At 40.0% G+C, this 27488-nt stretch overlaps 1 protein-coding gene across 2 annotated transcripts in view; it reads left to right on the forward strand.

The window, feature by feature from the left end:
• Positions 1-27488, forward strand: part of LOC131677008 (thyroid receptor-interacting protein 11) — a 76741-nt gene that overhangs the window by 41025 nt on the left and 8228 nt on the right. Inside the window, exons 1-2 of one of the 2 annotated variants that reach the window (XM_058956489.1) lie at positions 10688-11291; positions 22272-24874. In XM_058956489.1, the coding sequence (XP_058812472.1) occupies positions 11163-11291; positions 22272-24874 (2732 nt within the window). In that variant the 5' untranslated portion in view covers positions 10688-11162. Of the gene's footprint in view, positions 1-10687; positions 11292-22271; positions 24875-27488 lie in introns of those variants that run through there. The other variant, XM_058956488.1, reaches the window with a different exon arrangement.

A 27488-nucleotide genomic window follows, 5' to 3' on the forward strand; every position in this document is an offset into this window, starting at 1 on the left:
ACATTCAACAACCGTGCGGGAAAAAACACACTCGATCGTGAGGTCGGATATATACATATAAATATATAAATATGTGCGGTATTGTTGTTTAGTATCGAAGTTTGTCACTCGGCGGCGCCTTCCACCATTACCGCGCACACCTGGCCAGCTTGGATCGGTGGCGGTCGCGCATCGACCTAGCAGGAGACTTAGTAGCCGTGTTAGCGCGACTCTACTCATTAGTGAACGAACGTACGTGTAGGGCAGCGGTTGTGTCTTCTCCGGGAATCTCCGGGGTTTTCCTAGGAACTTTGTTACTCGCGAGAACTCGGTGCACACTCAGAACGGAGCCAGCAGTGAATTTTTGCGCTTCAAGTCAAAGAATGATTTATGTTAATTGAGTTTTTCAAGAGCTGTTAGGTCATCGATTGTACCATCGATGGGTACTTCGCTATTGCAGGTGGCCTACGGGATAGCAATGTTAGGCGGAAATTGTTACGCGGGAACAAACACGAAAGAACTAATAAATGATAAGATGGACGGGAGAACCGACCCGGTATCGTCCGGTGATAACAATCCGACATAATAAACAACAAGTGACTGTCGCAGACGAAAATTGAAGTTATTTTCGGTTAACGAAATGGAACCTGCGGCGTAGTCAACAGGCCGGAAGCACGTGGACTTTGCGTGTGACGCAGTTGCACTGTTCTGAAATATTGAACACGATCACGATCGACTCCCGCACAGCAACAAGTGGCCGCGAGTGCACGGTGTGCTACTCCCCACGACCAACAGGTAATTAGAGGGTTTTTTTCGCAAGCTTGAGCTTGAACATTTCCAGCAGCAGGTCGTGAAGATTGCATTCGAAGAACGCGCCCCGCTAGGGGAGGAGCGGGAAATTTGATACTGGTTGACTGACTCGATCATTGATCAGTTGAAGCCCAGCACATGCTCAGCAACCCGGAGGCGTCCCCGGTCAGACGATTGGCGGTGAACAGAACGCAAGGCATGTCGCTTTTCTGGGATTGCACTGTCATGTGTGTAACTGCCACGTGTGCCTGGGGTAGGTGCATTTTTTTAATGACTGGGATACCGATACCTCAGTAGAGTGTAGAATAGTGCGTGTTCAAGTGCAGAGCATATTGACGGAAAGAGGGAAATGAAAATGACAATTGGGTAACTAGAATAGCTATTTTCATGAACTCCGTGTAAACTTTGATGCTTTTTTTTTCAATTCATATTGCGAAATTTGCAAAAAAAAAAGTTCTACAGTGGTAAATTCCAGTGAAAAGTGAAAATTTCAATAAAATATGATCAACTAATGCTTCTAGCCCATATTTGTAGAGAATATTAGTTCGAGTGCTTCTCATGATCCAAATTCAGTTTCGTCATCAGTTATATGGTAGATACATTCCATCGCTACGGCACGTTAAATAAATGAATCTCGGATGATGTTTCTAGTGACAATATGTTACTTTTTCAAACCCGAAATTTTACATTCAACTTATTTCGGCCATTTTATTTTATTAGGGCGAATCGGTTAAGAAATGAATGAAGGCTGTATTCCAAATAAACACTATGTCGGATATTAAATGATATAGTAAATTCTGTTTTTTAACTTTCTGGGAATTAAATAATACTTTAGAATTCTGTTGAAGTGCATTCTATTCTAGTTACTTCGTTCTCAAAACATCCAGACCTTTCCACAGTGGCACCTCTCCATATAATGTTGCGAAAAAATTATAAAAAGTGGTTTATGTATGGTTAAAAACTGAGTTTTTACCTAATTTTGAGTCGCTGAATTCAGTTCTGCTATCAGTTTTTTAATTCCATAATACTTTTGTCGACACCTTTTATGTAAACCCACTTGAAGGCGTTGTACGTTAAAAATAATAGCCAATCACATCGGATAGCAGAAATAGTTGACAAAGTTAGTAAAAATAATTTTTTTCAGTAATATAATGTTGTTTAGGCAACCAGTTTGTAAGAAGATTTATGAGCTACTAAATGTTTCCATATGGGTATTTTCAAAAACATGGATATAATTACTTCGACGTAAAAATGCGCAAGATGAGACCTATATATTTTGAAACTATACTAAATTTTGAGTCAGACTCATGATAAGTGACCCATGGGAGGCCATCTCAAAAATTGTTATAAAGATAAATAACTGATATAACATTGAATTTTTTGATGCAGAACAAACGCAAAGTATATTTTCACGAAAAACTCACATTTTTAGTTTAGCATATTCATTTTTCTTTCCAAAGAACTCAAAATTACTCCAATCGGCCATGTAGTTCTCGGGATATCGCCATTTAAAGTTCGACGGTAAGAACAATCCGCATGAATTAAATTGAACAAAAATCCTTGACATCATTTGTTTCAACGACACGTTGAAAATTAATTTTTTATCTAATTATCGTAAAAATTCGAGAAAATTTTATTCAAACTGAGAGAAAAATAAAATAAATATTTACAAAAGAATTACAAGACATTGAGTTTTGGGGTTTTGTCACTCGTCGTGCTACTGTGCTTTCTCTTGACCATTTTTCAAGCTTGATACAGTATCCACTCCTATTCGTTAATGAACTTTTAAATACATTTTCTTTCATTGAAGTAAATTTTGACACTATTAACGAACGGAAACCGACATAGAGTAAATAAAAAAATATTTTTGGGGTTTTACAAAGAGCTGATTTCATGATGGCCTAAAATTAGTAATAAGTCTTGGATTCCGTTTAGACTTTATCTCATCATTAGATCGAAGTCATGCAATAATGTGTAATATTATCGTTCACAAATAAAATTTTGACGCGAATTTATTTATACCTTTCATACGTTATGAAATTATATCTTAAGTTATCAGTTGGTTAGATAACTAATATCGTTTATATATTTTCCATAATATTCCCTCAAATGGCTGAAGTCCACGAATAATTTCATTGCCTTTCCAAACCAAATAGCTTTTTAAGATCGCCACGTTATGTTTACGTTTTCGTAAAATGCCTCGTGCATGCAGTTTTGTTAACTTTGCAATAGCCATTGGAAACGTACAGAAATATCTTGCTTTCTCCAACAAATTTTCCCCGACGGTTATTACTAAAAATTACGACGACTACTAAAAAGATAATAAGTGTCATGTAATAGATAATCCATTGAAATCCCATATGTGCCTCATTCATGCAGAACATTCGCTTGTCAGTGTGTTGTAAAATATGTTTTGAGTGATAACTAGGCCTATGGTGTGGATGTACGTGTCTAAATCGAGGATCCGGATCAAAGCGTAATGTCGGGGGAGTGTTTTGGGCCCGGAGTTTGTAGAAGTAAATATAACTTTATTGTTTTTAAAAATCACTGGAATACATAAATAACACTAAAATAAAGTATTATGCCTCATTAAGGTATTGAGCAGGTATTGAAGAATGGTTCTTCAATACCTCAATGAGGTATTAATAATTAATTAATACCAGGTATGACCATGACCAAAACGCCAGCATTATTTTGATAAACAATTAATTTGAAAAAAATAATTCGTTTTCCAAAAATCCCGTTCAGTATCTACATACTCATATAAATAATTCTTTGTGTATTCTGCTACGCGGCGGTTACGTCTCTGACATTACCCACCTCTTTTTTCGAAGAACGGGATATGAGCGATGAAGATCCTCACATTTAGCACTGATAAAGTTTTTATTTCATTATGCTATATTACTCCTAATAGCGACAGAGTTTAATAATTATTCGGATTTCCTGTTGTCATTTTCCCGAAGTCAAAAATTATTAAGCAAAATGACGGATTTCGTCAAATTGAAAATAATTATACCAATATCTGTAATTGCTGATGACCTTCAGTATGATTAGGTCTCACAATTATGTTAGTCTTTCGTTATACCAATTGTCAATCATGTCAATGGCATATCCATAAAGATGAAATGGCAAGAAACCACCTCGAATTACACCCAGAAAATATACATCCATTGATCTCTGCAATATGTTTATTTGCAGTTGGTCTAAACAAAAACTCAAGTTTAGTAGCTGTGAAAAAACCAATCTACAGCAAGCGCTTCCCCTAACAAAACGATCCCCAATCAATGTCAATCGATTCACAACGCAACAACCCCGTTTGAGCAAACCCGTGTCGAACGGAATCGGTAAAAAATATCATTATCTATTTGATGTGGTCATTTCTCGTAATTGATTTGGTGTCTTTCTTCGGACAACAAAATGATGGCCCGCGCCAACAATAGGGTCTCCCGCCATCCGCCAGCCAAGGGGGTATACGCGCTGGAACACTCGACAGGCAAAGCGATTTATTACCCAACCAACCTGTGCGCTCTGTGACACGTAGGGCAAGGGGATTCTGAAAATTACTCTTGTCCCATTGACCCTCCGACATCACCCGTCTTCCGTCCTGAGTCTTATAGTACATCATATGGACATTGCGCAAACGGGTGCCCATACGGAAAATTGATGATGATAATGATGACAGCAATTTACCTGTTAGAATTTATGTGAATAGAGTATAGAGTAGGCAACTGAAACTTAGCACTTGGGAAAAAAATACGATTAGTTGGCCGAAAGTCTATTTAAAAACCTTTGATATGTTTTCTGCCAAGAGCACCCGAACAACAGTTCGAAGGTTACATTCGCTGCGCCAAACATTGGGCCACCTCCTCTATTATTATTATTATTATTGTCGCTCAACAGCCACATTAGCATATTGTTTTACCGACGAAAAAAGCTGTGCTTTATCAGCGTAAATCGCGACTTGTGACGGCAAAGAATGCATATGTGCGCGCATTCTGCTGCGACGAGAGTCGTGTTTTTTCGTTCGCTTCATGAACCCAGACGTGAACACACATAAAATTGTTCATGGCTTGCTTTTTCTTCCATTACCTTCAACTATTTATGATATATTTTGCTGGAAAACGAATATCCGAGGCAGGTCGCGAACAATGTGTCGCTAGTTGTAGCCGCGGACTCACGGCGCTTGCGCTAACATTATTTCATATTTTTGATTGATATGGCGACCGGCTGCAATTTGGAAAATTGCACCCAGCATGCCACAATGGCTGGCAGCTCTGCTGTGTGGGATCCATTGAACAATGATCGTGTGTGGAAGTTGGTCAGCGTTTGACGCATTCCCAGTACACGTCAATGTAGGAAACGTTTCCCACAATGAAACAGGACACGCTATATCAAACCTACTTGACCTCCTCTTATACAAGTACCTAATCGCTTTTTGCCGCAACGATGTGATCGGCTAATCACTATTGTATATACCAGCAATGCTGGAAGCCACTTCAAAGCGACTCGTTCACTTATGCAGACACAAAAAAGTCAACTGTGTATAGGTATCTCACGCTTAGCTCAGACGCAGCCAGTCGTGCTAAAAGCTTCAAATCATCCCTATCTGGAAATAACGTTTTTTGCGGTCGCTTTTGTGTGGAAGTACCTGCGTTTCTGTCGAACTACCAATCATCGTTCAAAATGAAAGAACGACACTGACAACAAAAAACCTGCAAACCGACAGCTCTTTTACTATGTAATGTAATCTTATATAATTGCTCGATGAAGGCGGGAAGGGATGCCAGCGAGCAGAAGAAGGAAGGAAAGCTGGCGCGCAGTCAGTGCAACAAAAATGCATGCTAATTTAATTTGTCTGTCATTTCTGCTTGTTCATGTTTTAATGTGCGGTTATGAGCTGTGCATTTTTTCTGTTTTCTGTGGGTTTGCTTGCCTGCCTATCCTTTGTTGTTCAGCACTGTAGACTTTTTTGCTCGTGCTAGTCTGATGGCAGGCGATGTGGTTGTTGCGGAATCCCTTGCCTGTGTGGTCAAAGATTGCAGCAGCAGTAGTAGTACGTTGAAATTGAAAAACGGGACGCTCAGATGTGTTCCTCTGGTTTTGATCGTTCGAGTTACGGTTGGTTGGTTGGTTGGTTAGGTCAGTGACGTAGAAAGAATATTTGGCATGGGATGCTTCGGTTAAAATTTCGCAATGCAAATATTTTGATATTTTAACTACAACTACAAATTGCCTTTCAAACTAGTTTTTTTTTTATCTTTGATAATACTCGATGCTCTGACGACTCTTTTTTCAACCGATTTAGTTTCGAGTTCCTTTTGATCCTGGCAGACACAGCGTAGTTGGTAAGTCATAGTTGCACATAGGGTTCGACATTTTCATAACCCATAATAAAATCAAACAAAAAAAACATGCATTTAGTGTAATGTTGCTATAGAGAAAAAATGCTATTAACCATGGTCTCTGCATCGAATTTCATACCCTATACAAACATTACACTTTATGTCGTAACTCCGGACACGTATTGACGCTCACTAGGAAACGTGTTGATTGAATTATTTCAGTTGAAAATAGCACTTTGAAATTTTTTATGATTTCTATTTTTTTGTCTTTTCTGGCGGTTTTATCTGTTGTTTTTTTAATAATTTTTTATTCTGTAATCTTGGCTTCTAACGCATATAAAGAAAATAGAACAGAATTTTTTAATAATCGCTATATGTTTGTTACTTGAAGACTTAGAGCTTAACTATCTTCGACTTCTTGTCATACTATTAAGCGTTCTAAAACTTTGCCGGAGACACCAAACCTCTAGGATGGGAAATAAAAAGTTAGCATCTCAGCGCAGTGAAAATCCAAACTAATTTACATAATCCCTTATAACATCAGAATAATTCCACCAGCATCCTGAGCAGCACTCTACAACAGTTCTGTGAAAGAGTCCACAAAATTCCAAAAGGGATTAAACCAGAATCCTGAGAAGAATTCTATTAGAATTTTAAGCTGTATTGCGCCAGAATCTTGAAAAGGATAACGTTAAATACTGAGGAGGATTTTATCGGAATGTTGAGAAAAATCCCATCAGAATTCTGAGAAGGTTTCCACCAAAATTCTGAGAAGAATTACTCCACATTCCCGACAAAGATTCTATCAGAATTCTGAGGAGGATTCCACCCAAATCCTAAGAAGGATTTAATACTGAGTATTATTTTCTCAGATTTTTTTAGTAAGATAACGTCAAATGATGGGAAGAGATTCCATCAGTTTGTTGAAAAAGATTCCATAAGAATCTTGAGAAAGATTTCATCAGAATAATTCCACCAGAATCGTGAGAAAGATTCAATTAGATCTTGAGAAGGATTACTTCAGAATTCTGTGCAGTATATCGCCAAGTAGATATCTAAGATAACGTTAAATATTCATTCCACCCGAATGTTGAGAAAGATTCTATTCGAATCCTGAGAAGAATTCAATCATAAATCTGATAATAATTCCGCAAGTTTACTGAAAAAGATGTCATAATTATGAACACTTTTTCGCCATACGGAAACAGAAATTGTTCCCAAAATCGTGAGTAAAATGCCATGAATTCTGGAACATTCGCGTTTTTACGCTACGAAAACAGAACCATGAACAAAACTTACGTGTTTTGTATTTATGTTCAATTCCCCTCCAGTATCGCCTGCATAACGCTTTTATTAGTGGAGATATTTGTTTTTGTTTTATGAACTTCAGTCACGGTTTCCGCCATATCATTACCAAATCAATTTTATGTGCGTGAACTAGTTCACAACTTTATGAACATGAGTCATAAAACCAACGGTTGACTCGTGATTTTGTTCATAGATTTAGGAACATTATTCAAAGTCCGACTCTACGACGTGAACTGATTCATGATTTATCACATCTTGAACATCATCTGGGTTTCTCGGTTGCGGATTAGTTCACAAAATCATCATATTTTCTCGGGAACTATTTCATGAAACTCGGAATATTGTTTATGAATCTTTTCAATCATCTTGAACTAGTTTATAATTCCTGATATATTAGCCACGATTCATTATCACAAAATCATAAAATATTAGTCAAAGAAACGTAAGCTGATTCATGGTTCCTAATATATTTTTCATTAAAACGTGAACTGATTCATGATTCCTAATATAATAATCACGTCTGACCATTCGTGCCCGTGAAATTGTTTACAAAATCATGAAACATTGTTGATGAATTCGTAAACCGGTTCATGATTCCTAGTACATGATTCATGAGTGCTTATGATCATTAGAAGATATCCCTTATCATCTTCAATTTCATGTAACTCTGGACATGGTCATGAAATTTTCACGTGAACTATTTCTCAAAATTTGGATTTGTTTCATAAAATATCATATAGTTATGTCCAGCTGCTAACGACTAGTAATAAGTGCGAGCAGCAGACATAATAAAACTATTAAGACCTCGAACATCGTTATTCGTTTGATAAGGTTCAGTGTGATGTCTGGACAGAAAATAAAAAATAAATTATAGAGCCACAAATCGTGTTCGTGGTACAGTTCACAGATTAAGATACCGCAAATCAGACTTATTATCCAGTTCATAATCTCACGTTACTCCGAGTAAAAATACGATAAGAACCAAAAATAACATATCACGATTCACGACAAGGAGAAGAGAAATTACGAATATCATGGTAAAATTGCAGATATCATGAATATAAGTCGCATTCCCCATGCGTCAAGTTCGAAAGTGAGCACAAGAATAAAATATCACGATAAAATGCATATGAATTACGAACATCGTGACAAAAGTTCTGAAATCATGAACATAAATCGCTTTGCTTGCGATTAAAATATCACGGAACCATGATAAGAAATTAAGCAAATCGCGACAAAGCTCCTTTTCTATTCTATTCTATTCTAACCCTTACACAGCCAGTATTGAAAAGCATCCTGGAAAACACTGCAAATATTATGTAGTGTTTTTCTTGTCAACATTAATATTTGAAGCATATTATGTGTAATATGTCGCAAATATTAAAACGGCCAGGCCTACTGTGCAGAGTTTTGTTTAAAGATGTTTCAAAATTATACGGCAATTAAATCATTCATTTAATGAATAATCTAACTAACGAATTATTTTGAATCTGGAAGGAGGAAGAAACGAGGACAACCGTACCAACCGTTTCTGTGTAAAGGGGATATGATAAATCGTTGGGAGTGACTAGGCTAAGAAGGTTAATGTCACTCCTTTGGTCCTTTGGGATGCGACAGAGGTATTTACACCTTGCCTTGGCTAATGAGCCTAGGTTATAGCGCCTTTACTCGCTGTTATGGACGACTGCACCCAGTAAGGCAATAAATTTCATACGTTCTATAGTACCTTACTGGGACCGCGCCTATAGTCAGCAATCGGGAATCACCTAGCTCTCTGAAATCATAGATAAAATTGGCGAAATCGGTTATTTAGTACTAAACATAAAAACTAAAAACTCCCAAACAGCTTCGAGATCAGAAAAAATGAAAATCCCACGAAAACGCTTCCAGAAAAATCAAACTTCAGTGATTCTCTTATTTAGTACGTGTGTAAGCGGAGTTCCCGAATATTCAAATATACATAAATACTTGCATTTTTGAACTGGACGATAACTGAGAAACTTGGGAGACAATTTATTGTCCTCGTAACACTTCATTTCAACAAACCTGCTTTTGATAAAGACTGAAAACGATACACAAACAAATCACATTGACGATCATATCTTGCACCGTGGCGCTGCAGGTTCGGTACATTCATATGCCGAATTAGGAGAAAAGGAGAATTAGTATTAGTAGTAGTTTAGCCTCAAAAGGGCGCGCGGATCCTAGTTGAACCTCTCGTCCCAACGTTCTACTATGAAAAAAAACTTTCAAAATAAGAAAATATCGTAGGCAAAATTATCGACTGATTAAAAATTTAACTGTCTCGAATAAGACCTCGCCTGCTAATCCTATTGCAAATCGCGACAAAGCTCCTGAAATTATTAACATCGTTTAACATGTCTCCTAGCTATGTCAAATTTTAATTTTTATCGTATCATTAAAAACATGTTCATATGAATACAATTCGTCCAAAGACATCTTGTGAATATAGTGGATGGATTGAACTCTAGTGGATTAAGTTCACGATTTTGGCGTTTCCGGAAGGGTAATTAATTGGCTTATGACTGATGACATCGTAATTGCTGGCAATATCAGTTGCTATGGCACAGTGATTTAAAATGGAACACAAAAACGATTTTATATTGCGTGTAGCGATTGAATTCAGGCAGATCTCTAACATATATATCGCATGATAAACATCGGTGTTCAAATTTTTGGTTTGAAAATTCTCTGACCTATATTGTACATTTTACAAGTAAAACGACAAATATGTTTAAAAGTAGCTAGAGATATCTATGTTGAGTTCCACAAACTCAAACTCATCCTTCTCGAAAGGTCTGTTTTCGTTTCAAGATAAACAAACCCCATCCCATCTTGACCGTAGAGACGCATGAGCCAACAACCGATTTTTTATTTTTTGTTCGGAAACACCAAAAAGTGTCAAAAGCATAAACGACAGTGTGCAAGTAAAGTTCGAAAGTGCGTTCTATTTGCATTTCAGATTAACCGACCAATCGGGGAACCGCCATTAACGTATGGTCGCCATAAACGTGAAAGCTGTGGAGTGGCGCTTGCGGACTTTATTTGGGCATGAAGAAGATAAATAGCAGACCAGTGCTGCCAGCGTTATCATTCCATCAATCAATCGATCCAGTTGGTGCAAAACTAATAGCAAATTGATTCGTCATGATTCATACATCCAATGATTAGACTGTTTAGAAAACAGGATTAACTCGTCGTATCCAGTTTCTTATCGTCTATGTACACATGTAAAGTATTTCAATCTGACTCACATCGATCGCGCCCATATGGTTTCTACTGCACTAGGGGAAACATAGGAACTGCGGCGGCAAACAGCTGCAATCGATGTTCCGGAGCAGATCGAAATCTCGACCCAATTAGACTGTCAAATGCACTAGTTCATTTGAATGCTCTGCTGGCTCGGTCAGTCAGTGCTATGGTGATGAGCTAACCTACTTTTCCAACGGTCTTCTGTGCAGTGTCACCGTCGTCGTCGTCTTCGTCGATCGAACCGAGCCGATTTTGAGACTCCATTCAAACACGCATTTCTACCAACGATGGTAAGCTGTTGGCGTGTGCGTGTGCGGTCACTTCACGTATGGTGAATTTCAATTACTGTACCGCCGCCCGTCCTGTCCGTAGGAATCTCGAAGGCGACAAAGTGCAAATTTATGTTAAACCTTTGGTGCGAGAGCTACCCATAGTTCTTCCCAGTACCAGATGATCGAACCACAACCAATAACAACAACAACAACAACATCGTCGCAAACGTTTCAACAAATCACTGCAAGACAGCCGAAAGACCGGGTAATCCTTGGATCAGTTCTTGGTGGTTTGGACCGCTTTTTAGTAAGTACATGTTAATTAAAATGCATCACGAGTTCATATGGTTATATACATTTTCATAAACATACATTTTTCAACATGTTCTTCACAGCTTCTACACAAGGGTAACCCGTCGCTACCGCCATCATCCGGAGGGGCCACTTTTACGAAACCCCCAGGCCAACCGTGGTAGTAGTCAGTCGAGCGGGTTTTAATAATTCATAAAGATTCAAAAGTCGTGCTCAATTAGGGAGAGGTTTCTGTCGGAATAGGCAGGAAAAAACGAGAGAGAGCCATTCTGGCACTCAGAATGTGTGAATTGAACTGGTCTGCCGCTTACCGACGATGGTCCAGCGGAGCATGGCTAATGATGGTTCGGATTGTGTTGTTTACCTATTGATTTTCACTATTTCGAGACCATGGCTCCATCGCGCCCCGGTGGTCAGTAGTTCCCATTGGACCCCCGCAGCAAAACTATCGAACAATACGGTCTGGTGGGATTTAATACTGCATATAGGAGAGGCGTTGATTCGGTTGACTGGGTGATTAACGTACTCACGATTGCGCGAGATCTTTTACGACTGACACATGTCCGTTTGTTACACTACACTTTTGTTGGTCGGATCACGAGTCTTCGATTGTTTCGCTTGTTGATGGTGTACGCTTTAGCAGCTGCTCACTTTGTTTAAGCCCTCGAATCGGGTGCGAATTGCTGGTGTTTTGTTCATTTCAGTAAAATATACTGTGCAGTTATTATTTTCGAACACAATCGTGCAACACATTTATGATTCCCAAATCATATCATCTAGCAAAAACATTTAGTAGCTTACGAAATTTTCGACAGTCATCTAAGTTTTCTACAGTTCCGTATAAATTTTAACCTTTAGCTTGAGCAATTTATCTGATGCTTAGTCAGTGCCAGATACTGCTGCAATCAAATTGAAACCAAAATTCTTATAGTTGCTAATGAATCCATTGTCTAGCAGAGCTATAACATCTTTGAAGTAAAATGCAAAGGACCTTTGTCCTTTCAATATTACTACCTTGTGGAAGACTCGACTTGTTTCTAAACCACACTTAAATGATCGTATGTTCAAATCTCGAGCAGAAAGAGTTCTCAGTAAGAGTCATAACAGTAGCCCGGCACCCTGCCTGATACGGTTGGTGTATAAATGAATAAAATTCATCGACTAATTGTCCTAGTTGGGACGGGATCATGTGTTTCTACACAAAATCTATTTTGACATGATTTCGAAATCTGTTCGTGTAGCTATTCTATTACATTACATTACATTGCTTAATTTCCAAGCTACTTGATAAAAAACAAAAGAGGAGAAAAAAGTGTACCGGCTCTCATTTCATTTTAGAATGTTATTGGAATTATCACATCTAAGTCACCCACAAGTGATCGACAGATTTTTGCTGCTTATAACAGCTGCCGTTACCAAACGATGTCATCATAAATAACACAGTCAGTAGCGTTTTAATAGCGACATTGACTGGCTGAACGAACCCCCCACCCCTCCCTCCTCGCAGCTTCTAGAAAGATCGTGCATAATCAATCGTGGTCACCTGTTCGATTCACAAGAAAATATCGTCAGCAGCGATAGTGACGCGACCAGAAGCTACACGGCTACTAATTGAGAATTTAAAATAAAAACAAAAACACCAACACTTCTCATCTAGCTCAGAAAAAACCCCTATATGAATCTATTAATAATAAACTAATTGCTTTATGTACTGGTGATTCCGGAGGTATTCTAACCGGCAGCATACCGGGGCCTCTTAGCTCAAGGGGATCCCATCGAACTGCCATTGTAGCCAATTCGACAAGTGTGAGAAGCTACTTAGCGACTGCAAATTTATGCATGATGAATGGTAATTACGCATGCGCTCGTATAGCTTTGGTCCTACGGGTGATCAGTAGATTATACATTAAAATGCAACTCGGGCCATAAACATTAGGAGCAGTACCGCAGAGCTGGAGGTTAGTTGCAGCACTAGGGGATAAAATCGGTCTTTAGTATTGTAATGAGAAATGATCGTCTATAGGAAACAGGAGGGGTTTTGTTCTGGTCGCCAGTCAGGTGGAGTAATTTATCTTATTTTATGATTCCAATTGAATGGCTGGAGGTTTACTCTCAAACTGTGCTGTGAGGTTCTTCCTTGATTTCACTTTCAAACGAGAGAATCGGCACAGCAGTTTTATCTAAGTTGTTATTTCAGCCAAGGTTGCTATGATGATTAGATTTTAACTAGGGAGACTAGTTCAACTTGATAGGGGGAGGGCGCTGAAAAAAACAACAGCATTCTCTCGAACAAACGACCACGAGTTTCCTCCCCTAACGACTCTACATTGGCAAGTGTGATTCCCCGAACCTCCTTCACAATGCCATGCATACACTGAACGTGATTCCGACACTATTTTTTATGGTACAATACTACCCCCCCCCCCCCCCCCACCGGCGCGAGTTTCTCCTCTTCGTTCCGAGGGGAGTACAGCATAATCGTAAATCACAATTACATTTCAGTTAAGTCGGAAGGCAACAACTACCAGCTACCGCTTGGATGGGTGTAAGGTTGAGCCAACAGATTCGATCAAGTAATAAGTCATAGTACGAAGGTTGCAATCAGCACCTACTACGCGTACGGTAGGACGATGATGATGAGAGCAATATTTGTTTGCATCAACGACTAACACATATCTGCATTCGATCCATGGTAAACTGCGTATGCCAAAAATAGAAGTGTAAAGTAGTTCGACGTCCGTGTTTGTTGTCAATCGGTGAATTTTCTGTACCAGTACAGATTCAATTCGACACTCTAATTTACGGAAGTAAATAACTGCGGTGCGGGCTGCTAACACATCATTGAACTGTTCCAATGCTTCGATTTTCATTAGCTAGTTTATATGGTATGCGATCATTTAGTCTAAAGCTATTTGGCCAACTGTCAATTGGTCGAATGGGTCATTTAGCAGAATGTCTATTGACTGAATGGGTCATTTGGCCGAATGCCGATTGATCGAACGGCCTTTTGGTCGAATACCGTTCGGCTCACTGCTATTTGCCCGAATGCCATTTAGTCGAATATCGTTTAGGCAAGTGTCGTTTGGCCGAAGGCCATTTTACCAAGTTGTCACTGTTGAGCTATCTTATGACAAGCTGAAAAAATTCAGACAAGGCAATTTATGCTTCTATTTATCCTGTATTAATCTCTATTAAAAGGATCGGGTTACTATATTAGGCGTTTTTGCTAAAAATGTACACGAAATTCACACTCACACGTGCCATAAGTGTCAATTGATGACAAAATTAGTATGACGTGTCGGAATGAACAATAGAAAATTTTCTATACAAATAAAGCATAAATTTTTAACTTTTATTCATATTTTCTGTTTAATGTGGTCTGGGAATGATCGGTGAGATGCATTTTGAAGGAAATTGATCGAGGAATATGGAAGTGTAAATTGATCACAAAATGTCTATGACGTGTCAGAATGGTGAATGGAAAATTTTCTATATACAGTTTAAATGTTAAACTACATTTATCTCGCAATACATGCATTTTTTTGAAAATTATTGTGCCATTGTATTCGTCAGACATTTTTACTCATAAAACATGTAAAACTTCAACATAATTTGATCTAGGGTTCGCAGTACCGACCTTTTTTGGCGAGAACCGGTATTACGGTACTGAAGCCCTCAGTACCGGTAAAGTACCGGTACTCGAATATTTTTTTTTTAAATTCAAAAAAAGCTTTAAAGTGGAATTGAATGCTCAAACTGATGACCTTATTCTCAGATGATTGATTTGTGCAGATAAAAAAAACATTTTTATTGATTTTATTTGCTTCGGAATGGCATGACTCATTTCAGCAGAAGATATTTTTCGTATGCGGCACATTCTTTTATTTCGAAATCTAGGCCACTTTAAAATCAATAACTGCTAACCGGTTCGACTTTCGTCGACTTCAACAGATGGTAAATGTAAGAAACCCTATTAACAACAGTAAATCAAAGCAATAATGGCAGTAAATTCGAGCAGGTTACTCGCACTTCCTCTCTTGCTTTTCTCTAAATTGGTTTCGATATTTATGTCGTTTGCCCACTATTCTCTAATGCAGACCAAGGCTCCTTGCTTTCCTGTAAACCATGGAGTTTTGCTGAATTTTCCGATCACCAATAATTACAAATCGCCACATTTGAAGCAGTTTACCAAGTCTAAAATTGCTAGCTACTAAATTACTGTTCGTTCTTTTATAGATAAAGGTTTAAGAGCAAACCAAATACAGACATGACTTAGACCATAGTCTTGTTACGCACCACCCAGTGAATAATGGAAACCAATCAGAATGTCGCTAATAAAAAATCATAGCAAATTTTTACGTCTCTTACGCTCGATGTGAACATTTTGAAATTTGGTACATGATCGTTAAAATTTAATTTCGACAAAATATTGCAGGAATTTAAACATACTGTTCAGTATAACGGGAGCTAGTAATGTTCAACTTCAAGAATGATTTTGATGATGACTTCACTTCATTCCCCCACAAAGGTGTTAGCTCAACGATTTATCTAGAAGGTAATTAATATAATTAAAAGTCATCTTGCAGACCGATATTGTAAAACAGGTCCCCCTCGAGAGTCGACATATTTTTCATAAAAAAAATGTATGGTACCGAAAATACCGGTACTGGCTTTTGTTCAGTACCGCCCAAGTAACAATTGAAGTTTTATAGCATGCTACAAGTGCAATCTAAGTTTTATGATTGGCTATAAAACTACCATAAAACCTCAATTGTTACTAGGGCGGTATTACGGTACCATAAATGGGTCGGTATTCCCGGGATTTTTGGTACCGGTATTACCGGTACCACAACCCTAATTTGATCCAATGCCTAAATACAATGATGCGAAGCAAAAAACTCACAATTTCCCATCGCGTTTCTCTATATGTCAGTAACCGAGCGAAATTTGAAAATTCTGATAACGCTACTTTGTAAAGATTATTCAGACAAGTAATGTGGCATATCTAACTCAGTTTACTCCAAAATGGCGTTTGTCATAAGATAGCACAACAGCAACGAAATGTCATGGGGCCGAATGGTATTGTTTCAAAAGCCGAAAGTAGTATTTGACTGATTAACAGCAAATACATAGATAAGTCCCAATTAGTAACGAATGTGATTTGTTTGTCTTAAATTGAAAACTGTTTATTTATTCTTGTATTTACAATATGAAGAATTCCACGAAGATCCGTCCGAAAATCTTTAAAATCGTGACCGACCATTATAGGTTTCGATGTTTCATCGGCGTGGAAGACTAAACATTTTCCACAGTCAATAAGATTATTTGGACTAGAGGTGTGCGCCGCGCCGCCGATTTCAGGTAAAATCAGCGACGCGCCGGCGTCACGCCGACGTGCTTACTATTTTTACATGCAATAGTCGGCGCGGTGCGGCGGCGTGGCGCACACCTCTAATTTGGACTTAAGAGAATTTTTTTAAAAGGGCGTGAAAGTTTCTACATGTAGCATTTTAGAAAAAAAGTTCGATTACAGTATGTTATATAACAAGAGCACGAGTTACAGGGAATGAATACTGCATGAAAAATATATATTTACATAGAAAAATTGTGTTAAAAAATAGATTATTGATATTTTATGGTGGGGTAACGCGAATAACTTTTGAAAAGGGCACAATTACACGAATTTATTGTTTTTGTTGGAGCAAAATTTCAAATATCTCAACAACTATCGCATTTTGGAAGATTTTTGTTAAATGCATTTTGATTTAAAATGACACTTAGAATTATATTCTTTGATAAAACTACAGTTTTGTATGTCAATTAGTATGAAATTGTAAAACATGTATAAAGTTATTGTTAGAAAAACTTTTTTACCGATAAGTTTTCTATCATGCAATCACATTTGAAATGTTTCTTTTCTCTTTAGGTTCTGTTGACAAAATATAAAAAACTGGGTTTTTTTGTAATTTTAATTTTTAACATAAATTTTTGTTTTTGTGAAAAATGACACAACATTTCTTTTAGTGTATATTTTTGTACAGAAGTATTCATTCCCTGTAACTCGTTCTCAGATAGTTTTGCTGTTTAAAATACAGTAATTGAACAAACAATTTGTAGAAGTCATAAACGCAAAACCGTCTACGCGCTTTTGAAAAATTGCTCTTGTACCAAAGTATTGCAATTGCCAGAGAAAATCATGGAGATTCATAAACAAAACACAACTGTAAATTTTCGTGTGAATCGGCGCTGGTCATATTTTGCGGTTGACCGGTTTCTCAGGGAATCTTTATATTTGTTATTACAGTGAAAACCCGTTTTTATCAGTCCCTTGGTGAATTTTAGGATGATTAAACGGGGACATGGACAAAATCGGGACATATATTTTTCTTTCTTGTTTAGAACCCGAAGCTCTCAAAATATTATGCTATATTTCACCCTAATTTGGTAAAAACCAAAATTTCTCGCTAGGGTGAAAATTTGTTGGTAAAAACCAGTCTTTGTATAGGAGGGCACAAATCCTTATTTCATACTGTGTTGCGTTTCGGCTTCGCCTCATCAGAAACCAACACTAACTTATTGTCGGAATAGATTAGCGCCGGCTTGACGCAAATCCCTTAAAACTAAAACACACTTTGTGTTTCAATCGAACGACTGATCAAACGTGATGTCCCGTTCGAGCAGAAGTTCTGTTTATGCCATCTCAAAATATTCTTCTTCAGTCCCTGGATATAGCCTCATAACCCTTTCTAATTATTTAGTTTAGGTTTCCCTTAAGGGGGTCTAACAGTGCATAATTCATAAAAAAATTAAAAAATTTATTTTTGCATATTTCGGATCTCTAAGATAAGAAAAATATGCTGAAGAAAGAATTTACTCGAAATCGCGTTGGTTCGTCAGCCGGAGCCCATCAAACTACCAACTATCAATTTTCATACGAAGCTAATAAAATTGGGTCAAAAAGCTGATAAAATCTGGGGCTAATAAAATCGGAGGCTGACAAAAATCGGGTCTTCACTGTATTGATTGAAACTTTCTGTGGATAATTTCGTACTTTTTAACACGAGCTGTTCTTTCTCTACATTTCTGTTATATCTGTGTACAGGAAAATTGAGAAATATTTTCCATATCCTTCATAGAGCTCGACCAGGTCTACATTTTTCAGAAAGAGAGAAAAATATTCATAGTCGTGTATTCATTCCGGAATTATAAGCATAATATTTTGAAGAAATGTTTATCCATAGTAGTGTCAATGAAGGGGTTACACCACAGCAGAATTTTTCAAAAATTCAAACTTTTTTATGGGTTTAAAGTGTGCTTTAGAGCCTTGAAAATGGAAGGCGACAATAATAGATATAAGAATTTCAATTCTGCCACAACGCCGCTTATGTATACCCCGAGAGCACGGAAAACTTTTCACGCGTTTTTCTCAAACCACTTTTTTGAGCTGGCTGGAAATGTAACGCGAACAAATGGTTTTTGGTCGTTCCTCAATTTGTAAGGCAAATTAAGAATTGCATTCTCTAACGACGTACCTAGGATTTTATTCCATGAACGATTATTTTTTTTTTTTTTGAATGATCAGTTCGCTTTTTACATTTTAAGCATTTTTTGCCAAAGAGAGCGCTATTTGGCGAAAAATCTAAATATCGAAAATAATATGCGTCGTTGGCTATTGTTATAAGAAATCGAAAAAATATTAATTTTGAGCTCTAGGTCAAAAATTACAGGAGATAGATTTCCAGTCCTTAGCCCGTTCCAAAAAAAAACACCCATTCGAGAAAATGTTGCACAGCCGTCAACTTGTGACAAAATTTACTTGAAACAATTTTATTTTGTACTCCTTAACTAGTATTATAAATCCATTTTTACAAGATCTCGATTGCGTCAAAAAAATTCCGTAAATATGCTTATTTTTTCGCGTTCTACAGTGGTTTAGCCTCTTAAGATATTGTTCATTTGTCTTAATGATGGACTTCTTCAATTTAACCTTTTTTGACACGAAAATTGACCAAAGTTTGAAATTTATTTGATTTGTTGGATTCCTCGATTCAAAAAACTGAACCAAAATAAATTTAAAGAAGCTTGAACTATTCCATATTATCTTTATTTCCTCAATTATCAAATTCAATCACAGCGAAGACTACATATTAAGAAGACAGATATCTCTTTCCTTCTTCCCATACAAACGAGAAGCGACAGATGCTACAGCGCCTCTATTGGAAGAAGGTAGGAATCTTAATGTAAAAGTGTATATATGTGTGTGCATCACTATGGGAAGTACCACCTTTACCCGCAAGTGGCGTTGTGATTACTGTCTCCAGATTCTGGACAGAGTTGCCAGTCTTCTTGATATGCAGTCTTCGAACACAGGGTAATGAAAATCGGTAGTGATTTTCGCTGGATTATCTTTTGGTAGATAAGAGTGAGTGATATGGATCACGGCATGATTTTATTGGCAGTGAGAACTTTCGAAAAAAAATTCACAATTATCAACCATGATTTAGCTTTTTATTATAATCTTCCCATAATTGGTTAGTGGATCGAGCAAATTTGTTATAACAATTTCCTTACGCCAAACAACGTTCGCTTTCGCGACAATCGTTTAAGTCTTTCGTCTTTTGGCACTATGATTGTGCCATTTGAATGTGATATTACTATCCGTTCCGACCGAAATGGAAAAAGCGGAAAATATATTGATTTGATTCATTGAGAGAGCACGGACACAGACTAAAGGTGAATCTTTGAAGTTTCATCATTGAGTTTTTGGTGCTACAAAGTCCAATTGAAATTATGACGAATTTCTATTGGCATTAGAGCTTCAATTATTATTATATTTTCGCCCTGTTTCTTTTATCTTATTATTTGAAGCCGTTGGTTACAGCAGCGTCTACCATCTTTGTTTAACACATTGACAGGGCGATTATTGGGACACTCGATTCTAGTTTTCGATGCGCTCAATAGCGAAGGTCAAGCAATTAATGGAATAGTTCGACACTCTCCCTGATAGGCTCTTTACCCTACAACAGCAAATAATAAACATAATCTCAACCTCCGCAGAGTACTTTGAAACCACCATCCCAAGGAGTTTTTATTCTCAGGTGATACGATCCTTCGCCGATCAGCCAGGTTGGTTTTAGAAACTACAGCTAACAACATTGTTTACTAGTTCTCTCCATATGTTTGCTTGGATTTCAGTGGGTAAATAAAGTTGTTCGCTGTCATTTTTCTTCCCCGCAGTCTGCTGCACGCTTACCCCACTTCCCACCTAGTTACTGCCAAAGACGAATCACCTTAGAACTCTAAGCACCTTGCACCATCCTTTCCGTAGGAAAATCACTTCAACACAGCAAGCGGCGAACATCAGAGTAACATTAGTCGTTTCCCACTATAATGTAAGCTATAGTGACAATTAGACCTGCCGTCACGTTCCATGTGCGTCTTACCGCCCCTCCCATTCCTTCGGTTTGACGAACAGTAGCAGTAACTTAATAGGGGAGAGGTCGCATCGTACGTAAAATTGCTTCCTAACATTTCGCCCCCGCTAGCCATTACTGTCGCGAATCTGGACAGTGATCGTACACTCACACGATTGAATGACAGCCATTCAGTGCAACAGCAGGGCAGGGATGATGGCTCAACCCAATCTATGAACAACTAACTACAGAAAGGGTCGCTTGATTTGCAAGCAACGCATTCTCAGCGCCTACTCAGCCTACCGCGCGCGGAATTATGCAATGCGAGTTAAATGCTACAATCGCATGAGCTTTGACAAACGATTTATCTGTGCGCTGATCGACGCGACGTGATGGAGAATCGAGCGAGATCGCGCTGGCATGGCATGCTGATGATGGGGACGCGATGTCGCCTGCTGTCATGTGATGTCATCATGGGTCTCCGCGGTGCGCTTCTGTAATCGTTCTGAATGGCGTGAGCAGAGCGGATAGGTACACAGGAGTACGTCCAAGCCAAGTATGTCACCAAAGCTTAATGCATGCCATAAGAAATAGTCGGGCACACAAATACTGTGTCTGTGTGTATGTGCACAGCTATGGAAGGTCGCCTCTTCCCCCTTTAGGTCGTGCTTTATGAAATCCGACGGCTAGCCAAGCGACCATCAGTCGTCACTGATTGCCGTAACGCTTGGCATATTCAGATGATTACAGACTTGGAGAAACGGATTGGGTCGTTTCGCTCTCGATTCAGGCCTTCTGGCTGAGTTCCCTTCCTTCTGTGTTACTAATTCAATTTTGAAGTAGGCTATCATTATTAATACAAACGATGATTTTGCTGTTGTTGCAGTGTAATCGCATCGGTACAGGGCTGTTGTCACAGCAGCCTACTGTGGCGGAAGTTGCAACTTAAATGCAACTTCGATGGCACGAAAAACTGTTTATCATCCATTCAAGATTCATGAGAATTACATACCTACAAAACGACAAATTACCGATTGACGTAATATACCAAGAACTGTGTATGACAGGTTAAGGTTAGGTGAAGCCTGAGCAACGTGATCTGCTACGGCACGGGTAAGGGGAGACGGGGGATAATTTATATATCTTTCGGACTGACTATATGGGGATGGACTACCTAAGCTTAAGCGCTTGCTCTTTGGGCGCTTATTTTCCTCGGGTTGAATCACCATTGTGGCCTGACTGTTATCTGCTTAAATGACAAACATTTACTTTGCGCGAATGACTTTCCGCTGTTTATACAGCGGATGATAAAAAATGGAAGGAATGTGACAACGCGACAGTGTGGCTATGCAGGAACCGGAATGGGTTGTGCACCGACAAAGCGTGCCTGTTCTTAGTACTAACGAATACATCAAAGCCACAGCTTTTGGGTTTCCCCGTTGAGCTGCTTATAAATATAAAATAACAACTCAACAGATCTATAACAACAGTTGTGTTCTACAAATCTCAAAAATGGCGAAACAATTTTTTTCTAATTTATCATTCTCTCTTTTTACTTCCAGTCAGAACACCCCTCCGCCTCGACACTACCGGACGGCACCGGAACTAGCGGTGGACCAGCATCGACTTCCGCCGCCGTTGCTCGCGTCCCTTCTGCCCTCGAGGACAGCTGGTTCTGGGACCCGGAGCAAAATGTATCCTCGACTTCATCATCGTCGAAGAAGGACGACGATAATGATTCGCCACGCTCGGGCACTGACCTGACCACGATTCCACTGGAAGCTCCCGCTTCCGAGGGGGAAATCATTGAGCGGCTGCACCGGCAGCTTAGCGAGCGAAATCAGCAGCTGAAGAAGCAACAGCTAGAAAATGCACTACTCGGCGAAAAGTTGACGCAGGTGAGCGGTGAAAACCGGGAGCTAAACGAGAACATCGATGAATTGGATCGACAGCATGAGCTAGTGGTGGAGAATTTACTGGGGGTCAAAAAGGGACTGCAGGAGAAGTGTCACCAGTTGGAAGAGGAACTGCGCGTCAAGCAGGGAGAAGCGAGTGTGGTGAAGGATTTGGATGATTTGAGGGGTGAATACAAGATACTGGAACAGAACTATGAAGGCTCGTGCCAGGAAAATGTTCGGTTGAAAACTGAACTGGAAAGGTTGATCGTGGAGAATATTGACACCGTGGCTGAGTTGGAGATTGAGATTGCAGAACTCAAAAAAAATCTGGAGTATTCTAATGAAGCAGAACACCGGCTTAATGAATTAACGGAGTGTAGAGCTAAACTAGAAGAGCAGTTGATGACACTAAACGATGAGAATGACCAAATTCGTAGACAACTCAAAGAAATGGAAGCTAAATGTGTCGGGTACGATGATATTAAAGCAAATTATGAACATCTGCTGGCTGAACAAAAAGAGGTTCCTGTACAACATACGGATCAGGCATATGTTGAGGACCTCCGACGAAGATACGAGGAATTATCAGCTGAAGTTGAACGATGGAAAACCGATTGTGATCGGCTACAGGAGGATAATTTGACCCTTCAGAAAAGTGAGAAACAACTTCAAACAAAACTAAGCGAAACGGAGGACCAGCTAAAGCAACGATTGTCAGACGAATCGCGAGTCGAACAGTTGCAACGAGAGGTTAGTGAGCTACAGAACGAGCTGCGAAGTATTATTATCGACAATTCTGTACAGTTAGATGCGAAAGAAAAGGAATGGCAGGAGAAGCTTAATTTTGTTAAAGCGGAGAATTCTCGTATTCAGCACAGCAAAGACACCCTGGAGGCTGATTTGATGCAGTATGAGAAAGAGTGTTCAAATCTTATGAAAAACAACGACCTACTGATTGCTGAAATCGATAACCTAAAGTGTAAAAAGCTGGAAACAATCAACGAAAACGCCGAAGACAGTATCGTGATTCTGGAGAAACAGCTGGAGGATTGTAGCATGTTGAACAAGAGTCTAGAAGACGAGTACCAGGATGTGAACAAAAAGCTTGAGGAAGTACTGGAGGAACGAGAAGAATTAGAATCAAAGGTGGAATCCCTCCAGAAGGTGTCGGAGGAAAAAACTCAATCTATCAAAGATCTTCGGTTGAGGATAGAAACACTAGAAAATGAGAAATCCAATCTAACTTTTGAGATTACTGAGGCACAAACCAAGCCTACAGAGCAGGAAACAAACAAAGAGATCGAGGTACACAAAGCACATGCGGAAAGTTTGCAAGCTCAGTTGACGGCCATCAACGAAGATCACGCAAATCTTGTGTTGAAATTACAGCAGCAGCAGCAAACGTCGGTAGAAAACGTAAAGAAATTGGAAGCAAAGATTTTAGAACTTGAAAGCTCTCTGAAAGTGAGCGAATCCGAGATCAAGCAACTGCAGGAAGAGTTGCAACAGAAAACAGAAGAACTGTTGAATTTGGAAGCAATGAATGAAGCAGCAGCAGAAAAAAACTTGCAAGTACTGCAAGCTCGGTTGGAAGCTGAATCGCTAAAATTAACAGCGTTGGCCGTCGAAAAGGATGAGATTGAAAAACAGCTGAACGAAGCAAATATTTTGCTGAATCAGTCACGAACGGAATACGAGCAACTTAACCAGACTAGCACTGCCAAATTGGCAGAACAAACCGCCAACATCGACTCGCTGACCCAGCAGAAGGACAATCTTGTTCAGTTGATCACCGTCAAACACAACGAAAGCGTCCAATATCATACCGAGATTCAACGCTTGAGGCACCTGCTACAAACGGAATTAACCCACAAAACTGAACCCGACCCACCCGCTGCATGCCAAGAGTGTCCGGTTCTTCGTGAACAACTGAGCTCTTTGGAAGCGAACACCAGGAAGCTGGAAGACTTCGAACGGATGGCCGACCAGGTACAGTTTCTTCGGGAGAAATCCGAAATCCTCACCAACAATCTACTGATCGAACAGAGCAACCAGAAGCTACTTCAGCAGGAGAAGCATGACCTGGCGGAGCAAAACAGCGGTCTAGCTAAGGACCTGGAACGGTTGAGGCATCATCTGTTGGAGATCGAGGAGGCACACACACAGGAGACGGTTGAGCTGCAGCAGCGATACGACGAAACGCGAGGGAAACTACAGGCGCTCGAGGAGGATGTGAAGAAGTCGACCAATGTGATGACATCTGCGAGGTGAGTCTGCTGTATGAATCTGATTGAGTGATTGATTGGTTGTTGCGATTTTTACTTGTATTGCCGATGTATAGGTATTAATGTTGGGTGTTTTACGCGAGTTTTTCTGAATTGTCAAAAACTCCCTGAGCAGGCACAAAATGTACATACAAAAAACTACAACTTAGGGAACTGGTTTAAGCAACCACTCGACCCGCTAAAACAACTACTCCTGCACGGAACCTGATCCCTCCTCGGCACTACCTTGCGGCGTAACTTCGGGGAGGGGTTTTTTTCTATGTGCATAGCACACACTCTAATCCAACTACTTAGTAGTTTATTACTCCAGTAGGGTTACAGCACCCCTCCTCGACCAACTACCAGTTGTCGACCATCCACACAACGTGGTAATTTCTGTATGGCAGTAGGAAAGCTAGCTGAATTAGTGCTTTTCTCGTTCGAAGACAATCTGGGCGGCAAAATCCAGATTATCTAATTTACTGAGCCGGATCCCTTGCGCCGTTCAACGCTAAGACTCCGCTTTCTTGTGCCATTCAGCACCACAGCTTCTTGAGAGATTTGGCTCTATCTGGTGACATTTAGTACAGCAACTCCTTTAGGCCCTTTGGCTCCCTTCTTGTGCCGTTTAGTACCACTTCCGCGTTGAGCTTTCGACTTGTTCGTGAATTACTCGGTCTAGTCCCGGACGATGGACCTAGCTTACTCTGATGGAGAATTCCCCGCCAACAGAAATTCTCCCGAAACCGAGCCAACCAACTGGTGATGTCTCGTTGCGATCCAAACAGTTTAGTCCTCGATGGTGAATCTTGCTTACGCTGATGGAGAGTTCCCTGGCGGAAGAAGTTCTCCCGACACCTATTCTTCTTCTGCTTTCGCGATTTTTCTCTCGGGCCTACTGGTAGGGTACCGTGGTCAGTCCGGCTGTCGCGGTCTACTCGACTAATCCTTAACGGTAGATTAAGCCTACTCCAGTAGTTTCCCGGCAGTAATTGCTCCCCGAAACCGTAGCTCGCTGTCCATCACGCAATTTCCGCTGTAAGACAGTCACGATCTGGGTCACCACTTTGTTGACTGCGTTGCACGTGATTATATCGCTTATCATTTCGTGGACAACATTATCCGAGTTGATATCCGGCTCTCCCGTTTCCAACTTCTCCCTGCGTATCGCTCCGCACCTCGGACATTCGAAGACCATGTTCTCCGGAGTCTCCTCGATGTTCTCACACTCCGGGCACAACGGTGACGTTGCCTGCTTGATCCAATGAAGATATTTTCTGATGCAGCTGTGACCCAACAGGAGCTGTGTCAGGTGGAAGTTTACCTCTACGTGCTTTCTATTTAACACGTCAACAGTTTTAGTATGAGCCGGTCGGTCCACCTTTTTTCATTTTGTCCAATTCCTGCAGCCAACTCGCCATCAACTCGATTTTCACCATATTCCACGCGTTTCTGGTTTTTCTCCGATTGCAACACTCGATATCCTCCACCAGGGTGATGCAGATGGGTACCACCCCGGCGATATCGCATACTGCCTCCGACAATATTGTTCCGGGCGCGTTCGCGATTCGTGCGGCCCTCAGTCGGAACGTCCTGTACAGCTTTTCTCGGCTCCGCTTGCTTTTCAACTCTGCACCCCAGGCCGGAACCTCATATCACAGTATCGATTACGAAACACTAGCTAGAAGACGACTCGTGTTGTTTCTCGGACCGCCGACGTTTGGTATGATCCTGGCTTTAGCAGCATCATCAGCTTCTGCACTTTTCACATTTCGAAAAAGTTGCCATCATCTAAGCACTTCTGCAGCACCATCCTGAACATGTCCGGACATACCAGGATCACAGCTTTCAGTGCCAGGTTTGGTATTCCATCCGGATCGGGGCTGAACGCCGTTTACTGCATGACTCCAGTTTTCGCGGCATTATGGTGTCAGAAGCCATCACAATCCTTCTCGGTAACTCAGCCGCATCAACGTTCTCGGTCTTGCTGTCTGGCCGAAGTGCCTCAACGAATAGGTCTTCCACTTTCGCTCGCCGGTCGTCCTCCGCGCTGCAGCAGCCCTTGGCAGATGTGGTTGCAAATCGCCTGGTGGTTGCTATAAGTATACTTTACTCACACTCTCCTGTTCATGTTCGCCGTCAGTGAAGGACTACAGAATGTGATGTCGATGATAGAGCGTCCGGCATATACATACTCTTGTGTTGGTACTCTACTGCCACTTCACAACCCAGGCAATGAAGTCACCACCAATGACTACCGGCTTTCGGCCGATCAACTGCTCGGTTAACTGTTCCAAAATTAGGCTGAACTGCGCCACTATCCGCTTTGCAGATGCCGTTGATTTTAGCGATCACGAAGCATTTTGCTCACGAGTTTTCTGAAGTTAACTAAGACCGTATCTATATCGATTACATGGCTCGACCTTTCATCCATTTAATTCGCGACACTCCTCTTGCTTTCCGCCATTCTCTCCGTCTATTACGTTATATAGATCCTCTGCGTACTTGAGACATTTAGCCCGGAACTCTACTCGAATGTTATGCCGTTTTCGTCAGCTATTTAACTCCTGATATCATGAGCCATTTAGCTCCGGTTTCCATGAGCCACTAAGTTCCT

The sequence above is a fragment of the Topomyia yanbarensis genome, chromosome 1 (genome assembly GCF_030247195.1).
Source record: "Topomyia yanbarensis strain Yona2022 chromosome 1, ASM3024719v1, whole genome shotgun sequence".
Classification (NCBI taxonomy): Eukaryota; Metazoa; Arthropoda; class Insecta; order Diptera; family Culicidae; genus Topomyia; species Topomyia yanbarensis.